General features: G+C 37.8%; 1 protein-coding gene across 8 annotated transcripts in view; it reads left to right on the top strand.

The window, feature by feature from the left end:
* The first annotated feature begins 646 nt into the window (after positions 1-646).
* The window catches only part of Hp1bp3 (heterochromatin protein 1 binding protein 3), a 38,925-nt gene continuing 12,291 nt past the window's right edge, over positions 647-27,280 (top strand). For 2 of the 8 annotated variants that reach the window (XM_027937125.2, XM_034636201.2), the window contains exons 1-9: positions 647-766; positions 6,424-6,619; positions 7,056-7,155; positions 12,820-12,973; positions 14,887-15,046; positions 17,402-17,545; positions 19,217-19,297; positions 20,174-20,328; positions 26,508-26,598. In XM_027937125.2, the coding sequence (XP_027792926.1) occupies positions 6,524-6,619; positions 7,056-7,155; positions 12,820-12,973; positions 14,887-15,046; positions 17,402-17,545; positions 19,217-19,297; positions 20,174-20,328; positions 26,508-26,598 (981 nt within the window). In that variant the 5' untranslated portion in view covers positions 647-766; positions 6,424-6,523. Of the gene's footprint in view, positions 767-1,233; positions 1,314-2,710; positions 2,982-6,423; positions 6,620-7,055; positions 7,156-12,819; positions 12,974-14,886; positions 15,047-17,401; positions 17,546-19,216; positions 19,298-20,173; positions 20,329-26,507; positions 26,599-27,280 lie in introns of those variants that run through there. The other 6 variants (XM_071617433.1, XM_027937126.2, XM_071617432.1 and 3 more) reach the window with 6 other exon arrangements.

Here is a 27,280-nt window from a genome sequence, read left to right as displayed (position 1 = left end):
ACATCAGGGGAAATGAAATCTTTAAGCATGAAGTCTTTCCAAACTGGTTTTGAAGATTTACGCCTTTTTCTATTACAGTAATAAGGATTTAAATTGCTAAAATATGTTGAAACCAACATAAATATGCCATTCGAAGGCATTCCCTGTCTTCGGATCGCTGGGTTTCTTTTTTGGGTAGGGAAAGCCCCACGCCCACGTGCGCGGATTAGGGACCGTCTCATAGATGAGAAAAGCAACTTTTCAGCCCTTGGTCCCAAGTCACTACACTATACTTTCTTGAGACTTTCTGGGACAAAACTGAGGCATTGTATTCTCTGCAACTGTTTTCCCCAAATCCATCACGGTCTTTGAAGGCAGCGTCCCAAGTGAAAAGTGGGAAGTGTTAGCTCCTCTAAAGGCAGACGCACCGCCTAGCGGAAACCCAGGGAGGCCCAGAGTCTGAGCTGGAGCAGAGAAAGGATAAACAGGGAAACCAGTGCCGCCCCGGAGCCCTACCACGTGCACCAACGCGCCGATCCGCCCGCGCCCCAGTGGCCAAGCGCCCTCTCGCACCCGGCCGGGTACGCAAGTCCCGCGCGCTCCTTCCGCGCGCGCGGGGGGGCGGGGCAGGGCGGGGGCGCGCGCGCGGGGCCGCGAGTAGGGGGGCGGGGCAGCAGAGCTCGGCGGCTGGGCCTGGAGGACAGCGGCGGCGGAGGCGACCAGCGGCAGCGGGAGAGGCGCCGAGAGGCCGTACGGGACGCGGGCGCCAGGAACAGGGAGCGCAGAGGTAACGCAAGACCGGACAGGCGGGCGGGGAGTGAGCGCGGGATCGCGGGGCCCCGAAGGCGAGTGGCGGAGGCCGCCTGCCCGGGGCGCCGATGCCGCTCCCCAAGTGGAGGGGGCGGGGCGCTCGGGTCTCGGGAGGAGGCGCCTTTTGTCTGCCTTTCGCGGCCGCTCCGCCCTCTCCCCTCCCCCCTGCGACCTAGCCCCCTGCCCCTCTTGCGGACGCCTCCTCCGGGGCCCTCCAGCGCGCGCGCTCCCGCCCTTGTTTTGTTTGGACTTGGGGGAGGAGGGGCAGTGTCTCCCAGGCCGGGCACCCCCCCTGCGTCCCAGCGCGCCTGCGCCGGCGCGCGCAGCCGCGCCCGGATTGGCTACCGTCTCGCGCATGCTCCTAGGCCGCGAGGCCTGTCGGCCGCCGCGCCCTCCCCTCACCCCATTCCCTCAGCGGTCTTCGGAGCCGGTTCGAAAGATGCCGGCGGCGGTGACTGGCTGCGGCGGGCCCGCCCCCCGGGTTCTCCGCCCCCGCCGCCGCCGCCATTACGGAGCTCCCAGCGGTGAGTGTGCGGAAGCGAGGTCCGCGCTCCGCTGCCTCTCGCGTGGCCAGGACGGGCATCGCCACGTCCTTGCCGAGCGGAGCCCGCGGCTGTCACCGCTCCGAGCCTCGGCGGTCGGCTTCCGCTGCCCCGAGCGCCCCTGCCCTCTTCGCCCGATTCTCTCCCAGCTGTCGCGTGTCCGCCACCGTGGCCCTATAGCGCTGCCGCTTGCTGCCTCGCCTCTTTGTCTCGGCTGTTCTTGTTCGCGTCCCTCCGCTTTTCGTGGGCGCGCTGTCTGCTGTCGGCTTCCCTGCTATGGCGGCCTTGCGCTTCCGTTTTCCCCTCACCTAGAACTTGGAGCCCCCGCACCTTAGGCGGTGTGGTTTCAATCAGAGCAGTGCTTCCATAGGCTGTCAAAAGATAGCATCGCCAGTCTGAGTGTGTGTAACGAGGTGGAGGCAGGAGTGGTGAAGTGAGAGCGCTGGATCTGAGTTGACCACTCTTCTGTGGCCGGGGACAGTCACCTAACCTTTTTGAGACAGAAAATTCTCTCCTGCACAGCCAGAGAGGACTGGTGGGCTGTACTAGCCCTTCCGCATGTAAATTCTCCCTTGGTTGGTTCTTGTACTTCCTGACTTTTCATTGCATTGACAAGCTAGAGGCCACTAACAAATACGGCTTAGAAATGCACCCGGACCTTTTGAGCAATTGTCTTGACTTAATAGTGAAGTTAGACGTGACTGGTGTTATTTTGGAAGGTATTTTGGATTTGTTTAATCTGGCATAGGCATAAAACTACTAGCTTTTAAGAATTTTACTGCTCCTTTCAAAAGTGTAATTTGTTTCAAAGTAGATGTGACATTTTAAAGAGTTTTTTGAGTTTTTATTTTTTAAGTTTACTTGGAAGTTGAGGACTGGAAGTTGGTTGAGGAAGTATACAGAATTCATACATAGATGAAAATCTTAACTCTACCTATTTCGATTGATTATCTGGAGAGGAGGGACCACATAGTGTCTTTGGCATCTATGCCCAAGGTTCACAGACATGAAATTACTTTAATATGAAAGTGAAAAAAATTGTCAGCCAAAGTACAGGGATTCACATTTTACAGGACTCATTATATTTGAGTGTAGTGAAAGACTTTGGATCGGGAACAGTTTGAAGTACATAATTAGTGATGTTAGACTTCATAGAGTAATACATATACTTTCTGGCAAATTAAGAAACAATAGTATTTTCCCTGAAATGCATATTGTTAAAATACCTTGTTAAATACCTACTAGTTTTTCTGTTTCTTTTTCTTTGGTTCTTTTTTTGGGGGGGGGGGGGGTGCGGTACTGGAGGTTGAACTCAGGGGCACTCGGCCACTGAGTCACATCCCCAGCCCTGTTTTGTATTTAATTTGAAACAGGGTCTCTGAGTTGTTAAGCACCTTGCCATTGCTGAGGCTGGCTTTGAACTCGCAGTTCTCCTGGCTCTCCCGTCGGGATTACAGGCATGCGTCCTGCTTGCTTTTCCTTAATATGGAGGGAATACAACTGAAATTTTGAAGTTTTTATTTCTGCAAGTTCTTTATTGCCTGCATTACAACTTAATTTAGGCATTTCCTTTGACAAAAGCAAATCTTTGTATTGTTAATCTAACATTAAACTCATAAAACAAAACAGTGAGAATCACATAAACCACAGGTAAATATGGATTATTTGTTTGGGGCATATATAAGAACTCTGGTGAAAAGCATATTTAAGTTTCAGTTATTCAGCCTTTTACAAATATTTGTTGAGCGCATAGTCTGTGCCTGGTATGTTCTTGGGCACTGAGTATACAGCAGTGAACCAACTAGATAAGATCCCTGCCAGGGAGCAAGCATGGCAGCTTTTTTAAAAGTCTGATGATTCAGAAGTGCTGTAAAAAATGTTTAGTTATGAGGTACATGGTGAGGTTGAGGCAGAGTCAATTAATTATCCATATAATTCTCTTTGTAATGAACAGTGAATTTATCAAATAATCATTAATTCATCTGTTGTATAGAAAGTATTACAGACTGAAGTTTTTGTGTTCCATGACATTAGTAAGGGAGTTCAGAGCTGAGGCAAACATTTTATTTATTTATTTTTTATGGTAAAATTTATTTAGGACTTTATTTTATTTTATTTTCATTTAAAATTTTTATTTTAGTGTGAACACAAGGGACTTTACTGCTGAACTACATTCCTAGTCCTTCTTATTTTTATTTTGAAACAGGTTTCACTAAGTTGCTAGGGTCTCACTAAGTTGCTGAGGCTCGCCTTGAATTTATGATCCTATGCCTCTCCCAAGTCACTGGGATACAGGCCTGTGTCACCAAGCTCAGCTTTTGTTTTGTAGGGGATCAAACTCAGGGCAGTTGCTCTACCACTGAGCTACCTCCCCAGCCCTACATATCTTAATATTTATCCCAAATAACTAGGTTAAGTGTTCTTCACATATGCTAAATACAGTAGTAAGTACCATCAGGTGTTTTTTTTTTTTTTTTCCAATAAATATTTATGAAGCATTTATTGTATTTTGGATGCTGTTGTAGACAGTAGTGGATTAAAGTCCTAGTCCTTTTAGGGCTTATATTCATTAGGAGAGACTTAATAACAAGTAAATATATATTAAGGTAGTGTTAAATGCTTTAAAGAAACCTGAAGAATAAGAAAGATGAGAGGCCTTTCTAAGGGAGTAATATTGAGCAGAGACCTGATTGAGAGGTCCAAGAAAGAGTTGTTTAAGGAGAAAAGTAAATACAAATATCCTGAAGTGGGGAATGAGCAGAGCACATTGCAAGGGCTAAAAGAAGATCTGTGTCTTTGGAGTTAAGAAAGTAGAGTGATGGGTAGTGCAATAGAAGGTGAGATTAGTGGAGTCAGTGGGTGATTTTGAAGGTTTTAAGCAGGAGGTTGTCAGGATCTGGTTTATCACATTGCTGTGTCCCCCCATTCCTTTTTAACACTTGTTTTAATTTTTTTCACTTTTTTGGGATACCTGGGATTGAACCCAGGGCCTTACACATGCTGGATAAGTGCTCTACCACTGAGCTACATCCCAGAGCTTAAATTTGATTTTGAGACATTCTTACCAAGTTGCCCAGGCCGGCCTCAAACTTGTAATCATCCTGTCTCGGCCTCCCAAGTAGTTAGGATTCCTGTTATACTCCACCTGATCCGGCTGTTTGTTTTAATTTTGAGTAATTTGGAGAGGTTTTTGCATTTTTTTCAGTATTTTGTTTACAAAGAAAAAGTGTGTGTGTGTGTGTGTGTGTGTGTGTGTGTGTGTTTAATATCAATGAATGGGGATTCCTGAAGGTTGCTATTGACTTTGTGGTAGCATTTTCTACCCCAGCTGGTGTTATTGTGGGTTAAGAAAGAAAAATTCATTAGCAATATCACTTTACCAAGGATAACCCCATTGTTATTTGTAGTGTTTGCATATAAAAATATCAGATTTGCCTAGTTTTATTGTTATTATCAAGGAAAATACATTACTATGAAAATGCTAGTTGGGTGAATAAGCAGGTTTATGTATTGAAATCATCTCAATAGATTTTTAATTTTCACATACCTGAATACTGCCCTTAAGCCATCCTGGCCTTCTTTTCACAGATAAGAAGAAAACAATAATTTTCATGTTTGTATTTTGAGCATTTTGTAAAGTGAATTGCAACATAAGCATTGTATGTAGTTTTTGAAACAGTTAATTTTAAATATTTGTGGCTATTCGTAATTCACTGTTGATAGTAAATTTTAATGCATTAATTTCTCTTCAATTTTTTTCAGTTGCCCTTCCTTGCAACTATATCAACTATATCAGTTGATACAGTATATCAGTATACTATATCAGTATCGCAAATATATTATTGCTCTCTATGTTCCCATAAAGATTTTCCCTATGAACATGAAACTGTTCTGAATTTGGGTTTTTTTGTTTGTTTGTTTGTTTACTTTATCCTAGTTTGTCTTAGCTTGAAATTATTACCTGACAAGTTGACAGGATTGGTGCTTAAAAGTAGAAGTTGAATGTCTAGTTTATCATTCCTCAACTTTTTGTTAATGGTTCATGAGCTCAGAGATCTACATTACATGACCATTTTCTTATTGAGAAGTTTTATTATAAAATATCAAGTCCCCAGATGAGATTTTTGAGGAGGGGGAGGTGTTAATGATAAGATAAATCTGTGAATAATTATGTTCTTCTGTACTCATTTGCTTACATTAAAAAATGTATCAAGGGCTGGGGTTGTGGCTCAGTGGTAGAGCGCTTTTCTAGCATATGTGAGGCACTGGGTTCGATTCTCAGCACCACATATAAATAAATAATAAAATTAAGGTATTTTGTCTGTCTACAACTAAAAAAATATTTTTAAAAAAATGTATCAGGGGCTGGGGATGTGGCTCAAGCGGTAGCGCACTCGCCTGGTATGCGCGGGGTGCTGGGTTCGATCCTCAACATCACATAAAAATAAGAAATAAAGATATTGTGTCCACCTAAAACTAAAAAATAAATATTTAAAAAAATGTATCAAATAAGGTCTTAGAAGCATACTTTTGTAAATCCTTAGGTCATAGTCTAAATTTACTTCTTTGGTTTTAGAGAAGGGTCTTAGAATGTCACGTTGCTTGGTATTTTTTGCCCTTGTATTTTCGCTTAATAAAGAAAAAAAATAGTTCTTTAATGGAGATAGAGTTAACAATACAGTTAATTTTTCTGACCCTTGAGAATAATAACAAAAGCCTACTCTTCAGTTAACTGATCCATGACTCCACATTTGAATAAACCATTTCTTCGTCTCCTTATTCTTTCTTTCTAAATGCCTGATGGTATTAGGAAGGCATGGGGTTAGTTTCCTTATGAGCTTTCTTGTCCTTGTTGCCTTTATTCATGCAGAAGGTGCAACAGCTGCTGTGGCTCATGCATTCGTCTTAGTTGCTGCTTTACATAGTCTATATTTTGACTGTGGTTTTATCTTTTTTAATAATAACTAAGTCATCTGTCACTTAACTATAAGTTTATAGTTTTTTCTCCCTCTTTGGATGTATATTAAATTTAGATGTTTTAGTTTAGTTTTGTTTTTGTTAATCTTCACACCAGGTCTCTTCTGTGCTTTAGGTTGACTCTTCACCACACTGAAACCGTTAGGAAAAATCCTTGTGGTTAACAGCAGAGGCTTCAGAGTGTAACCTGTACTCGGGCCTAGAAATTATTTTAAATGGCGACTGATACGTCTCAAGGTGAACTCGTCCATCCTAAGGCACTCCCACTTATAGTAGGAGCTCAGCTGATCCACGCGGACAAGTTAGGTGAGGTAGGGGCTGACGCATTCTTGAAGCTCACTCTTGGATCAATCCCTGACTTCAGGCCTTGCTGGGTTCTTCTTGGTACATGTTCCTTCTCCTATTTTGGGGAGACTAGGTTGTGAATCTGAAAAGATCAAATAGATAAAAAAGTTCTTTTCATCTTCCCCTTTCCCTAAAATTCCTGAGAAAACCTCTAAGCTTCAAAATGTATTCCAAATCAATATAATTATTTACATTTGAAGTTCTGTCTAAAATAAAATATTTTGAAGACTTTTTCTTAAAAATCATGTCAGTTCAAAAAAACTTTGCTTGGTAATGATTTGCATCAGATCCTGGAGTCGACTTGAAGAATTATCCTACATCTTTTGACGTCTAGTTAGGCCCCTTGAGAAAGAAAAGAGAATATTTTTATACATATTTGATTATGGCCATCTCTTTTCCTAGAAGGTAGAAGATAGCACCATGCCGATTCGTCGAGCTGTGAATTCTACCCGGGAAACTCCGCCCAAAAGCAAGCTTGCTGAAGGCGAGGAAGAAAAGCCAGGTAAAACAAAGCAGTGGTACAACCTAAAAAGACAAAAAACTTTACTCCAAATTGGAATAATCCATTAATCCCTTTGAACTTAGTTGTTCTTTTTTGTGGCTTAAGTGTTTTGGGGGAACATTCAAAGAGGGAAGCTGTAGCTATTTGTATGTGACTTCCAGACCATGTGGGTAAGATTTTACCTAAAGATTTTTGTCTCTAAAGATTTTTGGAGGGTGAAACTGATGTTCTTGGAATTAAAAACAGAAAAACAGGGAGAATAGGATCAGTTAAAGAGCTGCAGTCTGGATATGCAGTGTCATGGAGATAAGACTCTGTGGAGTCATGAAAGACTTGGGGCTTTCAGGATGGACAGAGAAAAATTTATCCAGAAATCATAAGGCCTTAAGGGAAGTAAGTGGATGATCAAAACATTGTGTTTAACTGGTATTTGTGGAGAAGAGATTGGCCAGTCAGAGGTGGGAGCCTAATGAATGGATAGAAATGTAAATCCATCAGCCTGGAGTACTAGTGTTCTTTTATGGCGTCATTAACCACCTCCTCTTCTTTTCCCTGCCTTTGTTTTTGCAGTACTATGGATTGAATCTAGAGGTACTCCACAATTGAGCTATATCCCAGTCCTTTTATTTTTTTATTTTGAGAAAGGTCTGAGTTGGTGAAACTGACTTCAGATTTGGCAGTCCTCCTGCCTCAGCCTCCCAAGTGGCTGGAATTGTAGGTGTTAGCCACTGTTTTGCCTTTTCCTTTTTTTTCCTCGTTCTTGTGACTTCTTTCTTTGCTTATTCTTTTCCTTTTTTTTTCCCTTTCTCCTTTTATCTCTAGTTTACCAGAGATGAGCACACTGTGCTTCTCTTGTCAGACTGTTAGAAATATATATTTACTGATCAGCCCAGATTAAAAGAGAAAAGATATGCATCATTATTGCATTTATCCCTTGATACAGTAGGGATAAGAGAAAAATTTATCCAGAAATCATAAGGCCTTAAGGGAAGTAAGAGCCTGGATTTTGTCTCAGAATCCTCAGGAGCACAAGTATAGCACAAGTAATTTGGGCACCCTGGCCTGATACAGTTAGGTAATATGGGAATTGGAACATTAAGAAAGTAATGGGTGCACATGAGTTCAGGATTGGTTATCTGCCCAGCTCTAGGATAAGCTACTAAATCACTAGTAATATATCAGTTTTCAGGATCCATGGTAGAGGATTTAGATATGTAAGATATTAGAAGAGTCAGCTAAAAATGTGTAAAATAATTGTTACTTCCTAAGTTCTATATTTGTTAAATTTTTTCTCTGTCAACTTTTTTGTTAAATAGAAATAATTACAGATTACTCATTTTAAATTTTATAAATTAGTTGGATACAGTACCTTTATTTTATTTATTTATTTTTATGTGGTGCTAAAGATCGAACCAGGGCCTTGCACATGCTAGGCAGGCACTCTATCGCTGAGCCACAACCCCAGCCCCTTAAGCAGTAATTCTTAAACAATTATAAGCATACCTCAGAGGTGTTGCAGTTTAGTTCATGACAGCCTCCATATAGTGAACATGATAAAACAGTCATACACTTTTGGGGAGTTCCTAGTACATATAAAAATTACATTTATACTATGCTGTATTCTATTAAGTGTGTGTCAGAATTATGTCCAATAATCTATTAAGTATTTTTAAATAAAATAGTACTGCTCAGAATGCTTACAATCATGTGAATGTTCAGGGACTTGTAATCTTTTTTTGCTGCTGGAGAGTGAAGTGTTGATGACCACTGACTGGTGGTTGCTGAAGGTTGGAGTGAATATGGCAATTTCTTATAATAAGATAACAGTGAAATTTGCCAAATTAATTAATTGATTTTCTTTCATAGAAAAGTTTTTCTGTAGCATTCAATGCTGATAGCATTTTATTTATGTATCTATTTTTTACATATTTACTTATTTTTTGTGGCGCTTGGGATTGAACCCAGGGCCTTGTGCATGCAAAGCAAGCACTCTACCAACTGAGCTATATCACTAACCTCCTCCCACCCCATCCTCACTGGGCGGTTAACCACTGAGCCATATCCCCAGCACCCCCAATACCTTTTTTTTGTGTGTGGGGAGGGGTACCGGGGATTGAACTCAGGGCCACTCAACCACCAAGCCACCACCGCAGCCCTATTTTGTATTTTTACTTAGAGACAGGGTCTCACTGAGTTGCTTAGTGCCTCACTTTTGCTGAGGCTGGCTTGCGATCCTCCTGCCTCAGCCTCTCGAGCTGCTGGGATTACAGGTATGCGCCACCACACCCAGCTTCCCAGCATTTTTTAATTTTTAATATATTTTTTTTAGTTGTCATTTGATCATTTTTTTTTCAGTTTTCAGTGGACACAACATCTTTATTTTTATGTGGTGCCAAGGATCGAACCCAGTGCCCCGCACATGCCAGGCGAGTGCGTTACTGCTTGAGCCACATCCCCAGCCCCGTCATTTGATCTTTTTTGTTTTATTTATCTATTTATATGCTGGGCTGAGGATTGAACCCAGGGCATCACACATGCCAGGCAAGTATTCTACCTCTGAGCCACAATTCCAGCCCCCACCGCAAGCCCCTTTTTTTTTTAAAAGACTTTACTTAGAGACAGGGTTTTGCCAAGTTGCTTAGGGTCTCGCCAAGTTGCTGAGGCTGGCTTTGAACTCACCATCCTCCTCCCTCAGCCTCCTGAGCCACTGGGATTACAGGCGTGTGCCACTGCGTCCAGCAGCATTTTCATTTTGAATAGAGCTTTTTTCAAAATAGGAGTCAGTCCTCTCAAACCCTGCTGTTTTATCAATTAATATTTTTTTAAAAATATTTAATTAATATTTGTTTTTTAGTTTTAGGTGGACACAATATCTTTATTTTATATTTATGTGGTGCTGAGGAACCCAGTGCCTCATGCATACTAGGTGAGCATTCTACCACTGAGCCATAACCCCAGCCCTGTCAATTAAGTTAATGTAACATTCTAAATCTTTTGTTGTCATTTTAACAAATTTGCAGCATCTTCACCTGGAGTAGATAGTAATACCTCAAGAAGCCATTCCTCATCCAATTTTTTTCATAAGTTTGCAGCAGTTCACCCACATCTTTAGACTCCCTTTGTGATTTTAATTCTCTGCTGTTTCTACCACTTCTGTAGTTACTTCTTCCACTGATATTTTGAACCCTGCAAAGTCATCCATGAGGGTTGAAATCAACTTCTCTCAAACTGTTGATATTTTTGCTTCCTCCCATGAATCACAGATGTTTTTACTGGCATCTAAAATGGTGAATCTTTTCCAGAAGTTTTTCAATTTACTCCACCCAGATCCATCAGAGAAATCATTATCCATGGCAGCTGTGGCCTTACAAAATGTATTTCTTAAATAATAAGACTTGAAGGTTGAAATTACTCCTTGATCTGTGAGCAAGGAGGCTGTTTTGCTTTCTTAGCATGCATATGTTCACTGGGATAGCAATTTTAATTTCCTTCAAGAATTTTTCCTTTGCATTCATTTATTTTTATGTGGTGCTAAGGATCGAACCCAGGGCTAGAAAACTTGGCTACTATTTGTCATGGAAGTCTTAGCTTTTAGTCTCTTTGAGCTTGCAATATGCATACCTAGTAAGCTTAATCATTTCTTGGTTTTGCCTTAAAAGGAGAGATATGCACTTCTTCTTTTCACTCGAACACTTAGTGGTCATTATAGGGATATTGAGTACCTAATTTCAATATCGTGTCTCCAGGAATAGGGAGCCCTGAGGTGGGAGAGAAAGACAGAAACAATTGTTTCAGGAGAGTAGTTAGAACACACATTTATCAGTTAAATTGACTGTCTTTTATGTACATGTTTTGTGACAGGCAAAATGATTACAGTAGTAGCATCAAAGATCACAGATCACTGTAACAGATATAATACTTTTTTTTTTAAGTTTAAAAGCATATGATGCTGGAAGAAATGACATCAGTAGACTTACTCAGTTTAGGGCTGCTATAAAGCTTCAGTTTATTAAAAACAATAACAGTATTATCCACAAAGTACAATAAAAATGAAACCCAAAAGAGAGATGCCTTGTTTTGTTTTGTTTTGGTGCTGGGGATTGAACTCAGAGTCTCAAACATGCAGAAAATAATGTAAAATTAAACTATTACAGGAAAACCCAGTAAATGGTTCTTAGCATTTCATCTTTTTTAGAATAAGGCAATATGTAAAGAAACATGCTTAACTTATAGAAAGTTCTTTACCTTAGGTTAAATTGTTGAGGTGAGGGAGCAGTTCGAGATAATGTCAAAAAATAGTATATCTTACTGTGGAGAACTTAAATACAGTTATTATCTGTATCTCCCGTGATACCATTGTTATAATGAAGGTCTACCCTTATACTTTGTGATCCTAGATATATAGGAAAGAGTTGTGGGAACATTGTAGACCAAAGTAGGACAAGAATCATTCACTCAGTACAAGTCTTGACCTAATGATTCACCCTGAAGCATTTACAAAATCCTCATAACTGTGAGGTAAGGATACTGAGACTCAGAGATGTTAAAGAAGTTGCCCTAAGATTATTGAGCTGGAAAGTTCTAAAGAGTGAACTTGATATTGTGGATGAAACAAAATTGCTCATCTGCCATGACCTCTTAGGAAGTTGTTGTTTTGTGAAATACTGTACCTATGCTTCATCTAAATCCAAGTGGACTATGCTTTGGTGTATTTATAAATGATGGATTCAGTTTCCGAAATTAAGCTTTTTATTTGCAATTTTAAAAAAAAGACTGAACTTGAATCTAGTTGTATCTTAACCTAAAAATCTTCAGTTTTGCCCAAGCCCCATAAGTGAAGAGTTTGGACTAGATTAGTCTATGGAAGCCTGGGACAGGAATTGCAGTTAATAACTAACTAGTGTGAAATTTGTGGTTTAGAATTTTAATTTGTTGAGAAACTGAATTCTTTTACAATTATGATTTTGCAGTTTGGTTGTAAGAAAGAAATGGTATTCTTCTATTCTCTTAATGTGAAGGCCACAAATAGTTTTCATCATTATTCTGGTAATTAGTTCACATAATTTAAATGCTCAAACTCTTCAAGCATATACTTTTATTCTTTGCCTGATTTTTGCCACTTGAGTTCTTTGAAGTCCCTGTATAAGCGTGCCTGCAGTTCTGTTTTATGGTAGCTGCTGAAAGAAACATGCTGTGAAGAACAGACACAAACAACAGATCTCATTGTCTCCAGCCCTTTGTATTTCTACTCGTTCTCCTCATTCCACCTGGAAAAGACATATTTTCAATTCTCTAAGATTTGCCTGTTAAATTAAAAAAGACTAAGTTTCTTAATTATGGGTATCATTGATATTGCAGAATAATCAAAAGATTTAGGTATATGTGTAATTTCCTGGCCTTTTCTTACATAATTGTCTGGATAAATACTTGAACAGATAGTCCTAGTGACAGAATGAGAGAGGGCTGGAGGTGTAGCTCAGTGGTAAAGGTGAGGCCCTAGGTTCAGTCCTCAGCACCGTGGTGGTGGGAGAAAAAGAAAATTCTACTCAGAATTATTTCTTCGTATTTTAGAATTCATCTGCTAACTGGAACATTTGACTGGTCTGTTTAATTTATTCTTTTATTGCCTTAACTCCAGTGTATCTGATTTTTTTTTTTTTTTAGAACCAGATGTAAGTTCAGAGGAATCTGTCTCCACTGTAGAAGAACAAGAGAATGAAACTCCACCTGCTACATCTAGTGAGACAGAACAACCCAAAGGGGAACCTGAGAATGAAGAGAAGGAAGAAAACAAGTCTTCTGAGGAAACCAAAAAGGAGTAAGGAGTTACATGTTATTTTTACTTACAATTGGAGATTACATAAAAGGACTGCCGATCAGAAGTATTACAACATTGGTTTTTGCTAGGTGTTTGCTTTTGGGACTTACTTTTTAGAATTATTTGAAATAGTTTTATTAGGTAGTTATATGGCTTATTAGAGTATATAGTAGTTAGAACAGTTAGAGTAATCCAGCTGTCTTTACTTTTGGCTTTGTGGTGTTTTTATTTTTAGAATTCACTGTGGGAATTTCTGATACTTTAAGCATTGTCAAAATCTCAATAAAGAATGAAACATAGGTGTAAAATCTGACCTGGAAGATATTTAATTGTTTAATTCCTACTTCACTGCCAGGAATGTATTGTTTCCTGTGCTTCTATTATAGTAAACATCTGTCAAACCATTGCTAGAGTGATCTAAAACTGTATGCTTGGTGACATTTTCTTTTTATTTATTTATTCTAATTAGGTATATATGATAGCAGAATGTATCAAAATACATTGTACATAATTGCAGAATGTATCAAAATACATTGTACATAATTGCAGTACAACTTTTCATTTCTCTGGTTGCAGGTGAGGTTGTACACGATGATGTAGCACTGCACCATGTGTGCTGTCATACATGTATCTTTCCTGCCCCCAGGCCCCCTTTCCTTCCTTCTTCCCCTTTGCCCAATCACAGTTAATGACATTTTCAATTGGCGGTGATGTTAAATATTTGAAAGCAAAATTTGCAATTGATGATTTGTATCTATAGGAGATAGTAGCAATTGTTTTTTAATTTTATTGTTGTTTTCGTTTTTTGCAGGATAACTGGTATTATTCTTTCAGTAGGTGGCCAGGACGGTTAGAGATTACTTTTTAAATAAAATAGTAATAACTGTACTTTCTAGGTGTGGTATAATCCTGAGGGAATTCTTTATTCTGTTTTCATGTTTATAAGTAAGGTCTATGGAATGCTCAGCAGCTATCCTGTATTTTTAAATGTGAATGAAATACTGTTGTTATTATTTAGAATAAAATTTACATAATGCACTTGCCTCAAATTGTTTTGATAAACATAATCTCTAATTCTTACAATACCTTGAATGTGTTACTATTTCATAGCTGAGGTGACTGAGCCATCTATCACCTGCTAAGATCATATAGCTAATTCTACAGAGTGTTCTAGCTAAAACTCCAACCTAGTCTTCTGCTTTCTGAGTTTGCGTTCTTTCTGTCATATGACACGTATGTATTGTAGTGGAAACTGGTATACATTTTTAAATTTATATATATATGTGTATATATGTATTTTAATGTACTGGTCCTTTTATACCAGTGATAACTTATTGGACTCCTCTTTTGCACCTAAGAGAAAACATCTTTTTAGTTCATTTATAGCACCCAGTGTTATTAAAAAAGTAATATTTTGTAAATTTTTCCTTATTGTACATATTAACTTGGTGCATAAAAAAGTGAAAACATTTCTTTTTATACCTCTCTAGTCTTTTCCCTTTTCTGACTTTATGGTTGTCCATCTGTATCCAAGGAGGATTGTTTTCAGGGATTCTACAGATAACCAAAATCCTGAAATGTTCATGTCCCTTAATGAAAATGGCATAGTACTTGCATGTAATTTAGGTACCTCCTTCTATATACTTGAAATCATCTCTAAGATTATTTATAATACATAATACAATGTAAAAGTTTTGTAAACCACTGTTCTGTATTGTTTAGGGAATAATGACAAGGAAAATATTTGTATGTGTTCAGTACAGATGGGATTTTTTTTTTTCAAATATTTTCAGTCCTTGGGTACAGAACTCAAAAATGTGAAACCCACAGATGCAAAGTGCCAACTGTATCTTTATGAAGAGCTTGTCTTGCATAATAACATTTGTTGTTGTTGTTGTTGTTTTGTTTTAAAGTGAGAAAGATCAGTCTAAAGAAAAGGAGAAGAAAGTGAAAAAAACGATACCTTCCTGGGCTACCCTTTCTGCTAGCCAGCTAGCCAGGGCCCAGAAACAAACACCAATGGCTTCCTCCCCACGCCCCAAGATGGATGCAATTCTGACTGAGGCCATTAAGGCAAGTTTTTATTTAAAACAATTATCTTGGATTTATCCTATTCATCTTTTGCTTATTTGAAAATGGCATACTCTATCCATACATTGTTTTGCTTCCTAAAGGAATAATTAAAAAGCCATGTTGAAGATCAAGTTTTTTAGTATAATCTCATTTGGTGAGTGATGTTCTTTTTAAAAATTCATATTTATTGTAACAAGTAATTTTAAACTTTAGAAGTTTTTTTTTTTTACTCAGATTATTAAGTAGAGTTTTTATTTGATGGCTGAAAATGTTAATTCATTCAACAAACATGTAAGGATTATCTTCTCTGAGTCAAGCATAGACATAGCTCAGGTCCTTTCCCTCATAAAATCTGATTGTAACTAAGGAAATAATTCTGTTTATGTGTGTGTGGTACTGGGGCTCAAACCCAAGGCTCTGTGCATGTTAGGCAAAGTGCTCTACCACTGATCCACATCCCCAGCCAAACATTATTAAAAATACATATTGCAAGTCAGATATTCATAGCAGTTATCTTTCACATCTGAACTAAGATACCCTCTTATAAGCCTACATTTTGTTTCATTACCTAAACATTACAAAATATTGCAGAAATTATCCTCCTTACCTAGCTTATGACTTTGCCTATAACCATTGCCTTTCTTTAGCTTATTTTTAATATTTTAATGATATTTTTTTATCTGATGCTGTATTGTGTAAATCTTTGTATAATTTTGTATTATTTCACATGATCAAACCATAAGAGGAGTTAAAAACAGACCGTGTTTTAACTCCTCCGTAAGAGAAGTTAAAAACAAAACCTCATTTCAGGGACCATGTTGCTAGAATATGGGTAAGGATTGGGGAAAGAGGGATTCAGATCATTTTAACCAAGGGTGGTGTACATAGGAAGGAGCAGTCAGGTTATCATCTGAGAATGAACTGAGAAAGGAGATCCTCAGACCTCTTTCTTCTTTCCTTAAGGTTTTTTAGACTCTTACCTCCTTAAGAAAACTTTCTTTCTTTTCTTTTTTTTAATAAGACACAACAGTCATTGCTTTTTTCTTTTTCTTTCTTTTTTTTTTTTAGAGAGAGAGAGGGGGGATTTTTTAATTTTTTTTTTTTTTTTTTTAGTTTTCGACAGACACAACATCTTTGTTTGTATATGGTGCTGAGGATCGAACCCGGGCCACACGCATGCCAGTCGAGCGTGCTACTGCTTGAGCCACATCCCCAGCCCAAGAAAACTTTCTTGAAGCCAGACAGTGGTGTTATCCTGTACTTGCACCTACTCCAGAGGCTGAAGCAGGAGGATCACTCAAGCCCAGGACTGAGTTTGAGGCCACCCTGGGCTAGAGAGATCCTGTCTTACAGAAAAAGAGGGAGAAGCTTCCTTGGTTTAGAGAGCTTGACTGTAGTAAGGTCTTTATTCTTTGTGTAGCCTCTCCTCGGGAATTTATTTCATGACCACTCAGCCTGGTTTTGAAGGAGCAGTTATTTCAAGCATGAAGAAGGGGACTAGGGCTGGGGTTGTGGTTCGCCGGTTAGAGGGCTTGCCTAGCATGTGCGAAGCCCTGGGTTCAATCCTCAGCACCACATAAAAATAAATTAAAGGTATTGTGTCCAACTACAACTAAATAAACAAAATATTTAAAAAAAGAAGAAGAAGAAGGGACTAAAATTTTAAATTAAGAGCATTAGGTTAAGGCTGGGGTTGTGGCTTTTTTGGTGTGCTTTTTTCTGCTGGCATTCATAGAATGCCTGCAAAGGTATATTGGTTCTGATGTGCCAAAACTCATTCCTAAAAATTGGCAAGACATGTTTTCCTATAAGTAATAAAAATATTTGACTTTCTTCATTTTGCCGGGGAGGGGGCGCATTACCAGGGATTGAACTCAGGGGCACTCAACCACTGAGCCACATCCCTAGGCCTATTTTTGTATTATATTAGAGACAGGATCTGGGTTGCTTAGCCCCTTACCAAATTGCTGAGGCTGGCTCTGAACTCGCAATCCTCCTGCCTTAGCCTCCGGAGCGGCTGGGATTACAGGCGTGCATCACCAACTTTCCTCATTTTAATACTAAAGATCTATCTTCTCAATGCAAAACACAATTAAAATAGAGTATTTATTAATATACAGACTATTGTTCATGTGTTTCTGAACAAATTAAAATTGTTGCAAAAATATGTAATAATTATGTATTTCTCCACAGACATTATGAACTGAAATTATCTGTTCATTCTTCCCTACCTTACTTACCATCTGTTATCAAGTTCACTTCCAAAACAACTTATTTTGAAAGTGTGTGTCAAGTTCTCTAATAAAAATAACTAGTTTAAAGTAATGTATGTGGTTTCATAAATCTGTTTTCTAGGCATGCTTCCAGAAGAGTGGTGCATCAGTGGTTGCTATTCGAAAATATATCATCCATAAGTATCCTTCTCTGGAGCTGGAGAGAAGGGGCTACCTCCTTAAACAAGCCCTAAAAAGAGAATTGAATAGAGGAGTCATCAAACAGGTATTACATAGTTGTCGGAAATAAGATTATTTGGGTTGGGGGTGTGGCTTAGTGGTAGAGTACACCTAGCATCTATGAATCTCTGGGTTTGATTCCTGTTATCAAATAAACAAAGGGAATAAGAATATCTTGTGTGTACTATGAATCAAAATGCATTTTGCTGTCATATACCTAATTAAAATAAAAATTAAAAAAAGAATATCTTGTGTATCAGCTATGCTATGTTGTTCATATTTAGAATCTTTATGTTCTTTTGTGTTAAAAATAAGTTGCATGATGTTAATACTTAAGCTTAACCTAATTTTAGTATTTAAGATTAGGCTTGAAAAACACATTGCCAGTTGCTTTTATAATTAACTATCCTTCTGAAGAGCAGAAGAAATAAGGGTAGTATAATTTTTATCTTCCTTACTTAGTTGGATAATTTTGGAGGCTGCTCGTGCTAGAAATCACATAGCAATGAAAATGCGAAGTAGGTTAAGGAAGCCTGTTATTGCAGTAGCAAAGAGGACAGTTGCTCTTATCTTGGGTTTGTTAGCTTTGAAACCTAATTTATTTGATTAGACTTTTTATTTATAAATTAGCTTTGTAAATAGGTTCATCTTAATTGGTTAATACTTAAAACTATCAAAGACTGTTAGAAGAACCAGGGAAACCTGAGTTAATTGAGACCAGTTCTAGAACCTATACTGATTCCAAGTATAGTCTATGTTATCTTGCACAGTTATTAAGAATTGCTTAGAATCATAGCCATGACATATTGAGTGTCTCCTGTGTGTCAGGTGCTTATGGGTTCATCAGTGTACCGAGGATTGAACTCAGGTTTGCTTAACCACTGAGCCACATTCTCAGCCCTTTTTTGTATTTTATTTCAAGACAGGGTCTTGCTGAGTTACTTAGGGCCTCGCTAAGTTGCTGAGTTGGCTTTAAACTCAGGATCCTCTTGTCTCAGCCTCCTGAGATGCTGGGCTTATAGGCATGTACCACCCAGTGAAGAGAACATATCTTGCTGTGTGGCACTTAGAGTCTGGCTTTCTCAAAATATGTAAAATTGCTGGCACAGTGGAGTTAAGGTCTGTACGATTTTTGATTATTGTGAATCAGCTTTAAAGTTGTATGAAAGTAAGTGCTTTGTAATATGTGATAAGACTTAAACATACAATCCTGTGCAATATTTATCAGATTATTAACCTTTTGCATAAGGAATAATCTGCAATTAGTAAACCATGGTGAAGCATTGCAGCCTGAGACCAGTGGGGGCCTAAACTTGCCAAGGAGCTGTTTTCTTCCAAGACAGCGAGGGGTTTTCTCATTTCTTTTGTTTTTAATTACCCTGAGAGATTTTTGTTCCTTCCTTTCATGGGACAAATTTTATGTTTTGTTTTATAAAAACTGATAGTAGATTATTTAACTCAGTTTCACAATAGTGTTCTTCCCCAGTTTTGTATTTGTGGAAACAAAAGTTCAGAGGTGTGAGTGGATTGTCCAATTTTGAATAACGAGATGGTACCATAGCTAAGATTCCATCCCAAGTCTTTTGACTCCTCTTCTATTGTTCTTTTGTCTCTGAAGAGCAAAATAACACTTCTTGCATCATGCTTTATAATTCTCTTATTCTAGTATAAAGTTACAAATATGAATATTAGAATAATTTAAAATATTTTACTTCAGGTAAAAGGAAAAGGTGCATCTGGAAGTTTTGTTGTGGTCCAAAAAGCAAGAAAAATGCCTCAGAAATCTAGAAACGCAAAAGTAAGTCAGTATCAGAGTTTGACCACTGAAATACTATTACTACTCCTAAAAATAGCAGCATATATGGAGTGTTTACTTTGTGTTGTTTTTTCTACCAAGACTACTAAGGCCGAGAAAGATGATGAGTAATTGCCTAGCTAGTAAGTAGAATAACCAGGGTGCAGATCCAAGCACTGTATGTAGCCCAGTTAAGCCCATGGTATGGTCTTAAATGCCTTACATTGAATTATGGGCAGTTAAATGAATTATATAACCTCTCATGAGTTTTTTTTAAAGTAGAGGAGGTATGGAAGTATATTTTTGCCCAATAGTAGATCTAAAACTATATTCAAAGCCAATTTTCTTTGTAAATACTAACACTCCCCCAAGACATAATAATTTTACTTATGAAATTTTTCATAATATTTCTGCAATAATAAAGGGAAATGCCTAATATTCCATCTATGTCAATACTTAGAATCATGAAAATTCCCCTGTATCTTTTTCACAACTCTGAATGTTTTTCTTTTTCTTGTCTTCTTCTTTTTTTTTTTTTTTTAAATAAAACTAACACTTTGAAAATAAACTTTTGTGTGCTTTCTGCCACTACACTTCACCCTTTGTTATTGAAGGCTGATAATGAATTAAGATCTTTAAATATATTATTCCCACTTTTAACTCTCAATATAAAGTTTTTATTGGGAAGAAATGGCACACAAGTGAATTTAACTCCAGTGTGGTATGATTTACTTGAATGTGGGAAAAAAGTGATTATTTTCTATTTGTTAGTTGAATTGGCAGTCAACTGAGGAAAGCCCTTGAGTTGTATATAGAAGTATATGAACTCTGAAAGCTTTATATTCTATAATGATCATAATTTTTGTTATTGCATTTCAGAAGAGGAGCTCTGTGGTAGATCCAGAACCACAAGTAAAACTGGAGGATGTCCTCCCACTGGCCTTTACTCGCCTCTGTGAACCTAAAGAAGCTTCCTACAGTCTCATCAGGAAATATGTTTCTCAGTATTATCCTAAGCTTAGAGTGGACATCAGGTATTAGCCATTGATTTAGATCATGATTTCATGAGAAAGGAGACAAATTAAATATTCAGGAAGGATTACTTTTTAATATATATATATTTTTAAATTATTAGAGCTATGTTATACATAGTGGGATTCATCCTGACAAACTCATACATGCATAGAAATCAATTTCAGGAAGGATGGGTTACTTTTAGCTGAGCTTTGCAGGTTTTTTTTTTTTTTAGGGCCCCCCTCCCATTGTGTTTTCTTTTCCATATCACCTTATATAGTTTTTTGAAACTTAAGCCACATTTTTTTTTTTTTTGGTAAAAGGATTGAACCCAGGGACATTGAACCTCTAAGCCACATCCCCAGCCCTTTTTAAAAATATTTTATTTAGAGACAAGGGCTCACTGCGTTGCTGAGGCAAGCTTTGAACTGGCAATCCTCCTGTGAAATAGCCTTCTGAGCTGCTGGGATTACAGGCATGCGCTACCACACCCAGCCACATATTCTTTTATAAGATCTTGATAGAATATAGGTGTCCCTCCATATTTATCGGGGATTGGTTTCAGGATCCCCCTTGATACTGTGCTCTACAAATTCTGAAGTTTTTTAGTAAATGGTGTAGTATTTGCGTATAGCCACATGTATCCTTCTGCATACTTTAAATCATCACTAGATTATTTATATGATGTAAACATTATGTAAATCATTTTCATACTGCATGGTTTAGGAAATAATGGCAAGAAACAGTTTGTACACAATCAAAGACACATTTTTCCCCTGAATATTTCTTTTCTTTTCTTTTTTTTTTTTTAAGGCTATGAACTTTTTTTCTTTTTTAATTTTTTAATGTTATTTATTTACTTATTTTTATGTGGTTCTGAGGATTGAACCCAGTGCCTCACACATGCCAGGCAAGCACTCTTCCACTGAGCCACAACCCCAGTCCCCTAAATATTTCTGATCTGCTATTGGTTGAAGCCCCTTCCTGTTACTGAACCTTGTGGATACAGGGGTCTGACTGTAACTGTTTACCTGTCAGCTGTATATACTCTTTTTTTCTTTAATATTTGTTTTAGTTGTACTTGCACATGATACCTTTATTTTATTTTTATGTGGTGTTGAGGATCGAACCTAATGCCCCGCATGTGACAGGCAAGTGCTCTGCCACTGAGCCACAACCCCAATCCCCGTATATACTCTTAGATACTTATTTTTCATTTAGATTTATTATAGAGCATGAGAGAATTCAGGCTTCAATAAAATTTAGCTCTAACCTGGGCACAGTGACTTACACCTGTAATCCTACCTGTAATCCCTGCTACTCGAGAGACTGTGGCAGTAGGATCACAAATTCAAGATCATCCTCAACAACTTAGTGAGACCCTATCTCAAAATAAAATACGGCTGGGGATGTAGCTCAGTGGTAGAGCATTTCTGGGTTCAATCCTCAATTAAGTTAAAACTTAGCTCTATTCACAAGTAGCATATCTTCATTTTAAAAACATTGAAAGAATTTTGATAGTTTTTATCATCTGGAATGATCATTTAGATTATCACATTTGCTCAGTTGTGGATTCATGCAGACATTAATTTGTTTAAATTTGTGATTCCCAGAATGTGAGTTTTAAGTGTGTTTGTAGAAGATCTTTGTTGTGATGATCTTTGGAAGACTGGTTATTTAATTCAGAGTCATTCTACAGAAGGTTATTTTACTGAATGTGTATCCTTCTGATACATTTTAGTCCAGTATTTACTTGGGTTACTTGGGTGAATGAGGTTTCAGTTCGGAAGCCACATTTTCAGAAAATCCATTTTTGATCTTGAAACTACCCAACATAAGTGTTAGTGAAATAGTGAAAAAGAAAAGGACATCATAAGGTCAGAAAATATGATTTTAATAACTTGACATTCATGCATCTTTATGCTATGAAATATGGTTAGGCAGATACAACTGTGGATCAGAAATGCATTGTATAATGCATTTAAAGATGGAAACACATTTCACTTTTATTTCCCTTATTCTCTATTTTTTAGTGACTGGAAACCATATTCTCCCCCAGTAATAAATATTTTTTTGTTTCATTTTTTTTTCCTTTCCTAGGTTTCTACTCTATTTACATAAGAATGTGTGTTGCTCTCAGTGTGATTGTACTCCATGTCTGTAATCTTTGGAAACATTTTTTTGGCATCATCTTATTGAAACAAACTTTGCCTAATAATAATGGGTTGTTTACTCAACGATGCCAGTGAACCTGAAGACCTTTATCCATGACCTCCCCTGCCCCCATCCCCATAGCTAATTCTAGGAATTGAACCCAGGGTTGCCTAACCAATGAGCAACATCCCCAGCCCTTTTATTAAGTTTGAGGTGAGATATATATACATATTTATATAGATGTATTTTCATTTATTTATTTACTTACTTACTTTTGTTGTCAGTGGACCTTTATTTATTTATATGGGTGCTGAGAATCGAACCTGGTGCCTCATACATGCTAAACAAGTGCTCTTAACAACTGAGCTACAACCCCAGTCCTTCATTAATAATCTTCTCCACATTTTTTATTTTTGCATTATACTTGTACATAATGATGTGATTTGTTGTTACGTATTTGTACAGGTACTCATAATCCATGACTTTTTTATTGGTAGCTTTTTCTTTTTTTAATTTTCTTTTTTAATATTTATTTTTATTTTTCAGTTTTCGGCAGACACAACATCTTTGTTTGTATGTGGTGCTGAGGATCGAACCCAGGCCGCACGCATGCCAGGCAAGCGCGCTACCGCTTGAGCCACATCCCCAGCCCGTAGCTTTTTCTTTTGATACATTTTTTCCCTCTTCTGTGAAATCATTGATTTTCTCTACTCTGATCACAGTGGAGTCCTGTCATACATTTTGAAAATGGAGCCCCACTTCCTTGGCCAAACAAAAGAACAATTAAAATGTTTCAAAAATATGAATTGTTGGGCTGGGGCTATAGCTCTGTAGTAAAATGTTTGCCTGGCACATGTGAGGCACTGGGTTTCATCCTCAGCACCACGTAAAATAAATAAAGATATTGTGTCCGTCTACAACTAAAAATACATATATATTTTAGAAATTATGAATTGTGGTGTAGCTCAGGGGTACAGTGCTTGCCCAGCATGGGCAATCCCTGAATTTTATCCTAGCACTGCAAAAAAAAGAAAAAAAAGAAATTGCCTATGCTATTTATATTTACTCCCCTCCTACTTTCTCAAATCCACTTTTTTTATTTTTTTGAGTGGGGAGTAGGATACTGAGGATTAAACCCCAGGGGTACTTAATCACCAAGCCATATTCCTAACCTTTTTGTTTTTTATTTTTGAGACAGGATCTTGCTAAGTTACTGATACTGGCTTTGTACTTGTGATCTTCCTGCCTCAGCCTCCCAAGTTTTTGGAATTACAAAGCATGCACCACCTCACTGAGCATATAAACCTACTTTTGTCATACTTCAACCCCATGTTTTACTACTCTTTGCTCTTGGCGTCACAGTCTCTTCCACATTGCAAATTTCTTAGCCTTAAGTTGCTGCTCTCTCACCAGCATTTAACATACTTGATTCCTCACTGCTTAAAACATTTCTTCACTTGCCCTCCAGGGTATGATACCTTCTTGATGTCTTTTTTTTTTTTTAATATTTTTTAGTTGTAGATGGACACAATACCTTTATTTATTTATCTTTATGTAGTGCTGAGGATTGAACCCAGGGCCTCATATATTGCTAGGCGAGTGCTGTACCACTGAGCCACAACCCCAGCCCTTCTTGATGTCTTACTGAAGCCTTACTACTCCTCTTTTCAACCTTTTAAGGATTTCATTGACCCTTTAATATAAATAACCCCCTGTATTACACCTTAGGCCTCTGGTCTTTTCTGTACATACTCCCCAGTAATTGTTTCCATTTGCAAACCTTCAAATACTACCTGTACACACACATTAATTCACAAATGTGTAAATATAATCCACACCTCCCTTTTAACTCCATATTCAGATGTATAGATACTGTTCAACATTACCACCAGGATGTTTAACTTAAGTATCCAAAACTGAACTCTTGATTATCCTCCCCAACTCCAGCAAAACAAGCCCTGCATTCTTCCACATCATCTTACTTTAGTTAATAGCAGCAGCATCTTTCCAGTTGTAGAAACTTTGTGCTGATAGAGATCTATGTCATCTATAAGCAATTATTTGGCTTTGTCTTTAAAAGATATCATTAAAGCTGGGCATGGTGGCACACACCTATAATCCCAACAACTTAAGGTCTAAGCAACTTAGCTAGACCCTGTCTTAAAAAAGGGCTGGGGATGAGGCTCAGTGGTTGAGAGCCCTTGATTAAATCCTTGATACCAAAAATAAAGTATTGTTGAACAGACTACTTCTCATCACCTTCACCCTGAATCTCTCCCAGGCTAATACCATCTCCTATCTGTATTAGAACACATAACCTCCTACTATTTTTTCCAAGGCCCCCTTTGGTCTATTCTTTTTTTTTTTTTTTTTTTTTTTACCTTTAATTTTATTTATTTTTCTGTGGTGTTGAGGATCGAACCCAGGGCCTTGCATGTGCTAGGCGAGCACTCTACTGCTGAGCCACAACCTCAGCCCACCCCCTTCAGTCTATTCTTAACATCGCCAGCCAAAGTGAGACTTTAAAATGTGTGATCATGTCACCTTTCTAACTCAAACCCTCCATTGGCTTCCCACCCCCCCTCATAGTTAAAGACTTGTCGTTTTTTAATTTTAACATTTTATTTTGTGTAAAAAGGGGCAAATTTAGTGAATTATTTGGTCTTGTACACAAAATTATAATTTTAATGCTTTTCACATCCATGCTGAAAATTTGCAATTTGGTTAAAATGAAAGGAACACACATTTCTCCAAAGGATTTTTTCATACCATTATATACATTTCATGAGAAAGTTTCAAACACTTTTTAATGATCACAAGTTACCAGAAAATAAAAGATTAATTTTGTGCAGATATTGATCTATATATCAGATACATACAGAAATGATGTAAAAACCTATGCAGTTTACTTTGATCTCTATTCTCAAAAGATTTGCCTAGGGACAGATGCTTTTTTTTTGTATAAATGACTGTGGCTTTATTTAAAATATGAAAATCAAAGGAAGAAACCCAGTTTAACCACAGTATTTTTAAAATCCCTTCCCAACATCAAAGAATCATTATCAAATATGTAGCACCATAATGCACATGTTGTTGGGAGAGGTTATTCACATCACACAAAATTAGTAATAATAATAAAAAAGCAAGAGTCTTTAAAACAGCCCATAAGACATTACATGTCCATTCCATCTCTGACCTCAACTACTGCTCTTTTGTCTTTTACTGGCCTCATAGACTACATTTGCTGTTTCCTTTGCCTGAAAGGTTTTCCCTTCTTAATCTACTTTGCTGTTTTTTTCCAAGGCCCCCTTCAGTCTATTCTTTTATTATTATTATTTATTTAATTAATAATTGCTTTATATCAGGTTTTTACTCAAAGGCCATCACCACAGACCTGTCTTGACTGCTTTATTATTATTCCAAGTTGTAGATGAGTGCCTTCTCATTGTGTTGTCACATGGTAGAAAGAGCCTTTTCTACTTTATAAACATTCAATTTTGAACATTTTCAAAATACATGCAAAAATAAAGAACTATCATACTAATATTATTCCTAACAAAACTAATAATCCCTTAAAATCTAATACCAGTCCAAGTTCACATGTCCCCAGTTGTCTCCAATGTGACCTTTTACACTTGTGCTGCCAAGTTTTTAGTCAAACGTGGTCTACACATTGCATTTTATAGATATGATCGACCAAAACCTCTCTCCAGCCCAGGCAACACAATAAGGCCTCATTTCAAAAAAAAAAAAAAAGAGAGAGAGAGATCCATCCTTTGCTTAATTGTTAAAGCATGTCACTGTTGTAGACTAATGGTAATAAGTGATGAGATTTGGGGGTGCTCTAGCAGTTTGAAAATCTGTTCTTTGTATGATACCTGGTTCTTTATGTATAGGTAATAACTTTGCTTCTTTGATTGGGGGAAAAAAAAGGATGCCAGCCGAGTCAGAACTTTAGATTAGGAAATAACCCTTGATCTTTAAATTTTTCTTTCATTGATGTATTTATTACTATATTTTGTTTTGTTTTTGTTTTTTCCTGCAGGCCTCAGCTGTTGAAGAATGCTCTGCAGAGAGCAGTAGAGAGAGGACAGTTAGAACAAATAACTGGCAAAGGTGCTTCGGGGACATTCCAGGTTAGAAGCCAAACATTTGGGTTTCGGATCCTCTTTATAATCTAAAAATGTATTGAGAAACCCAAAGAGTTATTTTTTTTTTTTGGTACTGGAGATTGAAACCAGGGGTGTTTTATCATTAAGCTACATCCCCAGCCCTTATTTATTTATTTGTTTATTCGTTTGTTTGTATGTATTTTTTAGTTGTAGATGGGCACAGTATCTTTATTTATTTATTTTTTATGTGGTGCTAAGGATCGAATCCAGGGCCTCACGCTTACAAGGGAAGTGCTTTACCACTGAATTACAATCCCAGCCCATCCTCTCCCCTTTTTATTTTTTAAAATTTTGAGACAATGTTTCATGAAATTACTTAGAGCCTCACTAAATTGCTGAGGCTGGTCTTGAACTTTCGATCTTCCTGCCTCAGCTTCCCAATATGCTGGGATTATAAGCATGTGCCATTGCACCCAGCTAGAGTTTTTGTTGATGTGGGTTATACTAATAGCAGTATTTACTGTATTAGAAATTAAAACTGAGGAAGTTTTAAAATACTTACTAATTCATTTAAAAATAATGGGTAACTTGCTGTAGTGACTCATGCTTGTAATCCCAGTGACTTAGGAGACTGAGGCAGGAGGATCACAAGTTGGAGTCCAGTCTCTGCAACTTAATGAGACCCAGTGTCAAAAAGGACAGATTG

This window comes from Marmota flaviventris, chromosome 10, assembly GCF_047511675.1.
Source record: "Marmota flaviventris isolate mMarFla1 chromosome 10, mMarFla1.hap1, whole genome shotgun sequence".
In the NCBI taxonomy this organism is placed as follows: Eukaryota; Metazoa; Chordata; class Mammalia; order Rodentia; family Sciuridae; genus Marmota; species Marmota flaviventris.
Note: the sequence above shows the minus strand (reverse complement) of the source record. Positions and strands in the feature narration are given on the sequence as shown.